Below are 11,777 nucleotides of genomic sequence, written 5' to 3' on the forward strand. Positions count from 1 at the left end.
ATGTGCACGTTTTTTGATAAAATTTTGCTGACTTGGACACCCAGTGAGAGTGCCACGTGTCACGCCACGTCAGCAAAAATGCCACTAAAAATGTGCCCGTGTTATTTTTGAAAAGAAATGAAAGGTGGTGCCCTGAATTGCCACGTTTTAAAGGTCGTGTTATTTTTGCAATTTCGTGTAAAGGTGGTGATTTTATATGTAATTAACCCTATTGAAAATAAGACAACTATCAACAGATTGAGCTTTACAAAAAAAATAAAAAAATAAACTGTTAATATAAATGAAATGAAATTTTCAAAAAAAAAGTACTAAAAAAGACTAATAACAAGATAATATTAGCTTTTTTCTCTCTTTAACAACATAATCACTCTCTTTGTTACGTTTACCCTCGTCACCTTTCTTTTCATAGTTGTTACCAGCCTCAAACTCATTATAACCGTAATAGAACCTCTCACTAATATTGTAATCTTCAATTGTATTTTCATGACTTAAGTCATATTTGTTCTCATTATCTTTGTCTTTATCGTCTTCATTGCTATCTCCATGGATCTTATCATTATACAAGTCATTGTCGCCATCGCCATTATCGTTGTCATCGCTGTTATCATTGTCCTCACTTTCCTCATTTGCCTCTTTGTTGCTCGACTCATTCTCATCATCCTCTTAATCCGTATCTTCATCATTGTTTCTTTTTATTCATTGGATTTCTTTGTATGATCAATAGCAGTATCTTCCGAAGAAAGAGACCTCAGTGGGAACATCCGCTTAAAACAAAATATTAGGCAAGATACACAAAAGTAAAATACATGCAAAAGGAAAATTATAAAACATATTTTATCACATTTTACTAAAGGTTTACCTTTACATTACCTTGACGAACAATCAATAGGCTTTTCAATGATTTATGGCATTAAAAAACTAATTTTCTACAAATGTCTTCCAATCTGAAAGCTCATTAAAAATCTTTGATTGATTCAAAACCAATCTATGAACTTTTGTTTTTAAAGTAGCTACTTCATTCCCCTCCACCTCATCTTCGGCTTTACAATTTCCTTTCACAAAAGCCCCTCCAAATCCAGCTTCGACTGTTGGTTGTAGACTTTGTAATTTCAACAGAGTAAAAGATAATTAATCACCAATACATAAAAAGTTAAAATACACACAAAAAAGTAAATAAAATATTATATAAATGTACTATCAATTAACTAAAGTTATTTTAAAGGTTTACTATAACTCATAAACATTTTATATTGTTAAAATTAAAAAAGATAACTAAACACAGTTTACCAACAACTTATTGATAGTATACTAGTATTTTTTTAAAAAATATCAAACACATGCATAACGGACTATATTTTTAAGTACACGTTCAGCAGATTCTTCAAATAAGTTTCGGCACAAATACGAACGCTCCCGAAGAGTTGTTATCTTGGACAGCGGGGAAACACTAAAAAAATCAGGTTTGCAAGGCTAAAGGAAATCCATCATATCGGGAAGAAAGTGGAGCACCGGAAGCTTTTGATTTTTCTTTAAAAAATCATAGTTTTTCAAAAAACAAAGTTTGCTTTTTTAAAAACTCCACAGTCGTATGAAACTAATCTTTTCCCCACGGAAAATTTTCAAAATCGCCACTACCAACAAGGTTAAAATATTCATCACGAACAACTGTATCACTTTTATTATTGTACAAAAAAAATATATATAAAACAGCCATTTGAAAGCCTCTTCCTCATTACTTACTCCAATGCAGTGTGTTCAAAACCGGGCTGGCCTGTTAAACTGGAAACCGGCTAGTAGTTCGGTCTAAAATTGTAAAATAACCGAAATTTACAATTGATCCGGGTTGGACCAAATCTGACCGGATCAGACCGAATTGAATCGGTAACAAATTAGTATTGAACTAGTGAACTATGAATTTTTTAAAATTTATTAAATTGGTTCAACCAGTTGAACCAGGAACAAGTGTCCTTACTGATTTGGTCACCGGTTCAGTTTTTAAAACTCTGCTCCAATGTTTCAAAAGAAAACTATCACCCAAAAACTTTTTTGAAACTTTCTTTATATTTCCAAAACAATTTATTTTGAAATTAACTTCAGTCCGATACAACTTCAAATCAACAGTATCACCACATTTAAGTCGAGTTTTTTTTTTGACAATCGAAATCTTTCATTAATAATAAAGAGCAGTTACAGGTGTAAGAATTCTAAAAGGGTATAACCGTTTCTAATGACCTGACATGGAACAAGATATAAACCTTGATTCGCAGATCGTCTTACAAAATAAAATCAAAATTACATAACTGCTCTAACACAATAAGATCCAATCCTTTTCTGTCTAACAGAACACTCACAAACTCTTCATAAAAAAAAACAACAAATCTTTCATACAGAAAGAACAACAAACTTTCAAAAAAGAAAGACAATCGTTGTAAAATAGTTATCAAAAAACTTATATAACCTATAACGATTTCATCTTCAATCTTGAAAGATCTTGATCCATCTCTGATTTTCATTTGTATATATATTGAAATTGATGCGTCTCGTCGATAGATTTACCAACAAAAATGAAAAAGATGAAAAGGAGTCGGTCATTTATTTTATTTTAAAGCAATAAAAAAGAAATGGCTACCGCTGACGGCAAAAATAAACCATTGACGGCAGCCAAAGCGAAAAACAAAAGGAGATACGCTTGACGGCTAGGGTTTCTATTTGAGAGAGAGGAGAGAGGAAAAGAAGTTTTTCACTAATTCTATTTAAGTCGAGTTATTAAGGCAAAATCATCAACTGAAAACTTTAACAACTGCCATGACACTTTGATACATAACTCATAAAAAACGAGATGTTTTACCTCTTTATAAGAAGCAAACAGTGGATCAGCTGACCTTGAATTTTAAATTCTTTCATGCCTAAAAACTTCTTAAAACATGTGTTTGAAAATCTTTCTAAAGTTTCGGGGTTTAAAACATTTTTAATATTCAAAATCACATCGACACTAGCATTATAATTAATCTTTATAGGAAAATGATCTTCAGACTTAATAAAATACTGTCAGTTCTGAACAAATCTATATTGTATATAAAAGTACGGATAGGGGGGGGGGGGGGACATGCGCATTATTTTTAAGGATACTTAATATACTAATAAATCAACCAAAAATTAATATGTTTAAAATTAAAAAACTAGCAATAAACAAAACATAATAAATGAAATTGATTATCAATTACAAAACTAATGAACAAATACAAAATCAATAAACCAACCTAAATGTATTAAGTAATAACAATGCTAATAATTTTGAAGATTCAACAACAACATTCTTTCCTTTTTATTTTTTAAAAACTGCAAGTTCTTCAAAATTATAATCTTCATCTTTTGTGGATTCAACATCAACACTCTTTTCTTTTTACTTTTCAGAAACTGGAAGTTCTTTAAAATTATTATCCTCAAAATCATTAACAACTCTCTTTTTCTTACTTGACGAAAGCTCGTTTCCCATTTTCTTACTTGAAATTTCAGTGAAACCGGTCTTCCTTTCACTTAAAGGATTCTTTAAATTAGTGTTTGCAACATTTAATTTAGGAGAATTTTTGGAAATTGACCTAGTGATAACCATTGTACAAAGAACTTGTACGAAACGAAGAAATTTAAATGAACAAGAACATGCATCAGTCGTGTACAAACAGTTAAGTATAAATGACTGAAAAAATGAAGAAGAAAGAGAAAAAAATGGAAAGATTGAAGGAGAAATTGTAGGAAATTCAAATTAAAATCGGGAAAAATTCGTACCTAGTCCCTGTTCATGAATTTTCCATGCACCTATCCAATGAAGTGTTAGAAAATCTAACACAATTTCTCTCTCTTCTCATTATTTTCTCTTTTTTCTTATTTTTCTAACATCTCATTGAATAGTCCATGAATTTTTCATGTACCGGGTCTAGGTAAGAACTTCCCTTAAAACCGGCATGCAAACATGATCCCTAGATAATAGCAAAGAATTGATTAGCTGATGAAGCTGATCAACCGTATTTTAATAATATAATTAAGAGCAAATTACTATGACACCCCTCACATTTTACATAATTCACAGTTTAGTCCCTCTTATTTGGAAATTGAACTATATAGTCCCTCACTTTTGGTTTTGTCAACGATTAGTCCTTCCATCCATTTTGGATGTTAGTCAACGAAACTATATGATCCCCCACGTTTATTTTTCTCAACGATTTCACCCCTCACTTTTATTTTTATCAACGATTTCGTCCCTCAGATTTGATAATTAATTTACCCATAAGTCCCTTAATTTCGTTGACTCACACTAAAAATATATGGAGGGACTAAAATGTTGACGGAAGTAAAAGTGAGAGGCCACATACTTTAGTTTTTAAACAGGAGAGATTAAAGTGTGAATTATGTCAAATATGAGGGTTTTATAGTAATTTGCTCTATAATTAGCGATGAAAAAGAAAAAAGAGAGTATGAATATAGAAGAACGAAAGCAAGCACCGTATTTTTGCAAGGAAAAGTTCCGGGTTGTAAAAGTAAGATTATTTGGCCATTTACAGTGCTGAGCCTAATTTCTTCTAATATCTTGGGAAAAGTTGAAAAATACTTGATTTTTTTAAAATAATCTCAAAAATACTTATGTTCGTTTTTATTTGCGAATAATACTTATAAAAGAAAATAAATTGCACCTAGCACTTGATTTAATAAAAACATTTAATTTAACACTTAAAATCTTATTTCTCTAAACCCTAAACCCTAAATTATACTAAATCCTAAACCCTAAATCATGCTAAAACCTAAACCCTAATCCCTAAACTCTAAACTCTAAACCCTAAAACATGCTAAACCCTAAACCCTAAATTTTAAATCTTAAACCCTAAACCCTAAATCATGCTAAACCCTAAATCCTAAATCATGCTAAACCCTATATCCTAAATCTTAAACCCTAAACAATAAATCATGCTAAATCGTAAATCATGCTAAACCCTAACCCTAAAATCATAAACCCTAAACCCCTAAAATCCTAAAATTTAAATTCTAAATCTTAAAAAAATGGAGTTAAATGTTGGATGAATAAAAAAATAAAGTTAAATGTTGGACGAAATAAAAAGGTTGGGTTAAGTGTTGGATGAAATAAAAAGGTGAAATCAAGTGCTGGATGAAATAAAAAGGTGGAATCAAGTGCTAGATGAAATAAAAAGGTGGAATCAAGTGTTGACAGAAAAAAAAAATGCTCAAGTATTTTTGGAATTATTTTTGATAATCAAGTGCTGAGTCTAATTTCCTCTAATATCTTTCTAGAAAGTCCAACCCAAAACTTCTAATTAAAAACAAAGCCCAAAACCCGAATCCAGCAACCACACCTTTTAACAAAAAGAAATTCTCAAGTGTTTCAGATTACAGAAGAAAAGAAAAAATGGGAAGGAAGAAGGGAGTAGTGGAGTTCGAGGAAACCGGACCCGATGACTTCGATCCATCGAACCCGTACAAGGACCCGGTGGCCATGCTCGAAATGAGAGAGCATATAGTACGAGAAAAATGGATTCAAATCGAGAAAGCAAAAATCTTAAGAGAGAGGCTGAGGTGGTGTTACCGTGTCGAAGGCGTTAATCATCTCCAGAAGTGCCGCAATCTTGTTCAGCAGTATCTCGAGTCTACACGTGGCATTGGTTGGGGCAAAGACCACCGCCCGCCGTGTTTCCACGGTACAAATTGCTTCATTTTTTGAATCGCTGTGTGTTTATCGTTGTGCGGTTTGTTAATTGATTGATTGGTTGAATTTTTAGGTCCAAAAGTGGTGGAGGAAGCAGCTGAGTCTGATTGAATAATTTCATTCTTCAGGTATCCCTAATTATTTTGTTTAATGGAGTTGTACATTGAATAAATTAGGGTTTTAATTTTTTATTGGTCGAATGTGATAATATCTTGCTTTAAATTAGCTTATATTACTGCATCGAATGGTTTTAACTGGTTATGTGACGGTATTTTGATCCAAATGTAGAATACCCAGTATTCATTTTGTCGATGGTTTAGGTTACTGGAGGTATATAATTCAGGAAAATAGGTTTTATTTGGTGTTATGCTGCATGTGGTATTGGAAACTGTAATCTGTATATTAGAATATGGTGTTGTAGTGTAGCATAATGGCAAGTAGGCCGATAGTCATTTTCTCGAGTAATTAACTCTAGCGGTCATCAAACTATACCCATTGTTTTAAGATAGGTGCTAAACTAGAATTTTTTTCTTTTTGGTATTCAGACTTTAATTTAAAGTTTAACGGTGACTTATAATAGAATGCCAGTGTATTTTAGCTGATGTAAAAGAAAATTTTCAGAATATTTTTCATATCAGCAGCCACGTCGTTAACCACATGGATTTGGGATTATGTGTCTGATGATGTGGTGAATAATATTCTTTCCACATCAACAAAATTCCACTGCAATTTCCCTAAAGACTCACAGTTGAACTCAAAATTAATGTTTCATTACAATTTTTTTAAAAAGATTAGTTCTGAAAATCGAGAGTATAGATTAAGATGGTTTGTTCATGATAACCGTAGATGAGTTGATGTTCCGGTTAGAAAGGTTGAACATATTAAGACAGAGGGATTGAAGAGAGGGAGATGTAGACTTAAGCAAATTTGGGTAAAAGTAATTCAAAACAACTTAACAACTATTGGCCTTTTTAAAGAGATTGCCCAAAATCGTACTGAATGGAAAAAGAGAATTTATGTAGCCGACCCCAATTAACTTGGGATCAAGGCTATTTGATGTTGATGTTGTTGACTCATTTTTAAACAAATGGCACAATTTGGTAAGTGGTAACTGTCACGAGTAATAACCCTAGTTTTCTTTGATTGGTGTAATGATGTGGGGGCATGAGATGAGTAGTCATTCATACAAGCTTGAGTTCGTAGGGGAAGGTACAGTATTGTAGCTTAAAGCTTTGGTGTGCTTAATATAAAGAGGATTTTGCAGGCATATATCAACATCATAGTTAGAGTAAAAATAGGGATTGTATTTAAAATATATAATTGACTATTTGTCACTTAAAAAGAGTACGTTGATATTTAACTTTCTACAAATGTTAAACTCATTATAGGGCAGTACTTTGATCGATATGCACAACACCTAGTAGTCCAACTGTTTATGGCTAGTGCTATTGTTATAATTATCCTGGCCAGTAAGTTTACATGGTCCAGGAGAGTAGAAACTATAGATTTAGATTAAGACATTGAATAATTGTAATTTGGAAAACAACCGAAATTGTTGGCTGATGTTTGGTGACAAGCAAAGTCAATGGACGAGCTTAAGTTCTTAGGGTGGTAGGGGATATTGTTGTCACTTTCGGAGCGTGTAACAAAAATTACTAGACTAGAATATCTGCATCAGATAGAAGACACTACGAACTGGAATTTAGATTGTAAAAGCTATCACTCTGTCTTGACTAATGAGTGCAATGAATGTACATAATTAGAATGTATCTCATAGCAAATACTTCGGAGGCCTAATGGTAAATTGGTAATGCCTTTGCATTTGAGTCATCTGAGGGTAGTTGAAATAAAAATTAAGTAGCTCTCATTAAACACCAAGTTTCCTTTTTTACATTTGGATATTGCATTAAAAAATTTAAGTTTTGCAGCTTACATATGGACTGTGTATCACGTGTCAGCAGTGCACTAATGACTGGATAACTATAGCGTCTCGTTGGTTGATGTTAACTGTTGAGGGCTAACAAATTATGAGAGATGATTAATTCTTAAAAGAGAGTCTTATAAAAGGTTATCGTCATTATCGTAGCATGCTGTGTTTTACCTCAAGCAGTTGGAACGGGGTTAGAACTTGATTGTGTATGATCTATTAACAGGAAGCACGGAAACGTTGTTGTCTCAACGTTTCCGTGTTTCCCAATATTTCCGAAACGGGAACATTGGGGAAACTGGTATGAAAAATTAGAAATTGTCTTTCCTTTTAAAAAAACATACACTTTATTTTCTAATTGTATCACAAACTCAACAAATTGATTAGTTTTCTCATCATTTATTTCTTAATTGAAACCTCCTCGGGTTGCCTGAAAATCTCTGCACCACTCATCAGAATTTGGCTTAAGCTCTTGAATGTAAATTTGTAACTTTATTTTCAAATTGATTAAAGATTGATTTATACAGGATGAATGAAATTGGATTTTTGAATTTGTGGAAAAAAATTTAAACCTTAAAGTCCGCAACATGCGAGAATTTATGAATGATAATTTATAAAAAGAGAGAGTTGGAGTCTTGGAGAGGAGAAGAAGACGAAAGGTAATGCGTTGATTGTTACGTTACTTGTTATACAAGTCCCTTCTTCTTAAGGTGGGCTTGGGCTCTTAGTTTTAGCAAACTAATTTAGATTATGTATAATTGGGTATAGTTATTATTAAAATTTATTATCAACTTCTTTTTAAAATAAATATTTTAAAAATAAATTATTAGTATTTTAATTTTATATATTTTGGATGAAAAGTTATAAAAATATTCCTTTATGTATATATATATAAATATCGAATATTTTTTATAATTACATGTTTCCCCATATTTTGTGTCCTTAATTTTTGAAAAATGTTGTTTCCCCGTCGGTTTCATGTCGTGTCCTTTTCCCGTTTCCGTTTTTGTGCTACCTACCCTATTATACATTATATGTTGCTTGGACTAATGGGGGATTAAATATTCTAACCCCGGAGAAGAAATTTGTTATGGTGCTATTCATGCTGCAAATGCGATATGGTGTTACTGTTAGGCACCACTCCAGAAAATTTAGACCAAGACATGGCTTAATAGGACGTGTGGAATTAATGGGTAAGGGAGAGGTGTTGGCTTAATAGTATAGGTGTATAATGTAAAAAAAGCAACTTAATTATCATATCAGCATCAGGAGAGATTACAAGAGTGTTACAATCCTGAATCAATAACATAAAAGTAATATATCTTCTGTTTATATACAGTTACAATCACAGCTATACAATTCCATTATAATCATCCTAATTTTCTTACCAAGATCAACAAACCAAGTAATGCCAGCTCATCAATCTTTCTTGCTTGATCCTCAACTGTCATTTCTCAGCTGCTTGGGTATTTGAATCATTAATTCTTTTAGCTAATATTGCAACCTTGAGAAAAGAGATTGGTTTAATAAAGATTTCCCTCTATCATGTCCAATGATTGCGATCAATCCTGTTTGCCTCACATTTTAATCCTTTTAGTATCTGTTTCTTAGATATATTTAGACCATGTACATTTATCATTTCTGTATGAACTATAGAGTTTTTTTGTTGGGGGTTTGCTAGGATACATTGGCACATAAATTTGAGCTTTGAGATTGAGCCTTTATATTTTAAATGATTTCAGAACAAGGCATCTAATGTGTACTAAATGCTGCTTAAAACATAATTTAGTTGCTTCAAGTAGGGACCTTTTATAGCCATTAATTCTCAGGGAGTCGTGAACGAATGGGGCTATGGTGAACTACTATCATCTTATAGATATGCTAGAACTAGTTTGTCAAAGGGAGTTTCATCTGGGATTTTTTTATCTGAAGGTTGAAAAGCAAATGAAATTTGTAAGGTGGTATTGAGCGTGAAGTGGGACAGTGGAACCAGAAGAACTGCAGTTCTTCTTTAACCTTTGACTTTTTGTTTTAAATGGGGTTCTCTTCGTGACATTTAGTTTCTGTAAGAGTTATGTCTGTTTACTCTTCTGAATTGAGGATACCTATAGAGGGAATCACTAGCGCCCAAGGCTTCATGCATTGTAATGCTTTCTATAGGATCATTACTATTCAATAATAGCATCAACTTGTAGATAATGGATCATATCTATTTTTTATTATAGCAGAAGCACGGTTTTGAATAGTTATTTTATCATAGCCCTGTATACGTTTGATGAGGTGGCTTAATTTGGAAGTAATTTTTTTAGCTAAATTAGCTGGTGGACTTTACTTCAGATAAATCTGTAGACATTCCATTATAATTTTTTATATAGGAGTCAGTCTCTGCAGGGTCCCACATATCATCATTAGAAATTCTAAATGATCAGGTCCTAGTGACAAGGTGACAGCAATTTTATATGTGTATGAATGACGTGTTTTAATTGTGTAAATAAACATTGCAAGTTGTAAATTTTAATGCATCATGTGGACATAATTAGAAGAGAAATTGAGCAATCAAATTTAGTTTGGCACAATAGTTTATTGGGCTGTGATTGCAGATAGCAATAGGCCATAATATATTCGAGTGCTTTATGTGTTTAAACGTGAAATTCAACCTTTTTATTAAAGTTTGACGTTTGAGTAGTCTCTTGATTGCATTGGATCCTATTTCTAAGGAGTCGAGAAATAGTACATTTATTTGGTAGTTTGAGTGGGATTGAGTCGAAAGGTAGTTTTCAGAATCAAGAACAATAAGATTCTTATATTCTCCATCAGGGAGTTTTATAGCTATAAACAATCAAGAACGTCGTTTTCTAAGTTTGCATCTATCAAGAAAAAATTCCACCTGTTAAGTTATTTTCTATTGTAAATCATACATATTTTGATTTCATTTAATTTGGAAGTCACTTTCTTTACATGTCCTTTTTGTATGGTAAATTATATTATATACTGTATGGTAGATTGTATCTTGTAAATACTTTTTGCACAACTCGCTTTCTTCTTGGTTGTCACTTTTATTTATTATTCTATGAGGTCATGAAACTATTTGGTTTGGTTTTGGTTAATCATAGCAAGGAAATAGTTTAGATTAATGCATGCATATCGTCTTCATATTGAAATAAATTACTCAGCACTAGCTGTATAGATAGTCTTAAGATACTCCCACTTTTTGCAGGTGGCTGAAATTTTAAGTGGATTTACGCCGGAAGTGAAGGGTAGATGGGGTTTATTTGTACTTATTTTGTGCTCTGCTGTTAGACACACAACGTTTGGATTGACGGGTTTTACTAGGATTGTTTTCATCTGCAGTTTTTTTTCCTTCACTGACCTGTGGCATGGATAGAAATGTATGGCTTGAATCCTTTTGGTTATTAACAGCTAAAAATAACTCAGCGATTTCGCGAGGGATAATGAAATAAGTTCCATGTTTGTTTAAGTGTGATGGATTACGATTTTGTTGCCCTCAGAAAGTGTTGATTTCGCAGATGAGAAAGACTGATTGGAATTTTTCTATAATTCAGTTGGAGGGACCCTGGTTTTTTTCCTGCCTTATCATCAATTGGTTTGAACTTTATAGTTAATTTGGTTATTATGTCAACTATTTTTCTGGCGGTTTTGTGGTGGCTGAATTATTGGCCGAGTTGTCAATTCTCTTTAAAATTGACATTTTTCATTCTTGGAAAAAACAAGTTGGTTATGATCAATAGTCTAATCAATTAGATCTGATTTGATCAATTGAGATATAGTAAATTTATCTACATGAAATAATAAGAAGATTTAGATTCGTTTGATATATAATTAATAACTTCTAAATTAATTTGATTTGGGTTAATTTCTAAAAAAATCACGAACTTTACACGAAGTTTCATTTTAATCATGACTTTTAGAAGTTGCCATTTAAAGGCACGAATTTACATTTTGTTTCAAATCTATCATTTCAGTGTATTTTTATTGACTAAATTCTTCAATAAACCATTAATGAAAGACCCAAATTATAAATCCACATTAAATCTTATTATCTTTTAGTTAGAATATATAGGATTAGGAATTTTTGGTTCGATAAACTCCACCGGATTTTACTTTGACGATAGATTT

General features: G+C 32.1%; 2 protein-coding genes across 2 annotated transcripts; one reads left to right on the forward strand and one right to left on the reverse strand.

Moving 5' to 3' along the window:
• Positions 1-318: 318 nt before the first annotated feature.
• LOC126687532 (pheromone-processing carboxypeptidase KEX1-like) lies at positions 319-3,613 on the reverse strand. Its single transcript, XM_050382092.1, has 3 exons — positions 3,408-3,613; positions 1,015-1,099; positions 319-660 (listed from the first exon to the last, which is right to left on the reverse strand). Exons 1-3 carry the CDS (start codon positions 3,611-3,613, stop codon positions 319-321), a joined length of 633 nt encoding a protein of 210 aa, XP_050238049.1.
• A 1,747-nt stretch (positions 3,614-5,360) lies between these two features.
• LOC126688112 (NADH dehydrogenase [ubiquinone] 1 beta subcomplex subunit 10-B) lies at positions 5,361-11,118 on the forward strand. The gene is made up of 3 exons (XM_050382694.2): positions 5,361-5,705; positions 5,787-5,841; positions 10,858-11,118. The coding sequence occupies exons 1-2, from the start codon at positions 5,417-5,419 to the stop codon at positions 5,822-5,824; spliced, it is 327 nt and encodes a 108-aa protein (XP_050238651.1). The 5' UTR covers positions 5,361-5,416; the 3' UTR covers positions 5,825-5,841; positions 10,858-11,118.
• Positions 11,119-11,777: the final 659 nt, after the last annotated feature.

The sequence above is a fragment of the Mercurialis annua genome, linkage group LG6 (genome assembly GCF_937616625.2).
Source record: "Mercurialis annua linkage group LG6, ddMerAnnu1.2, whole genome shotgun sequence".
Taxonomy (NCBI): domain Eukaryota; kingdom Viridiplantae; phylum Streptophyta; class Magnoliopsida; order Malpighiales; family Euphorbiaceae; genus Mercurialis; species Mercurialis annua.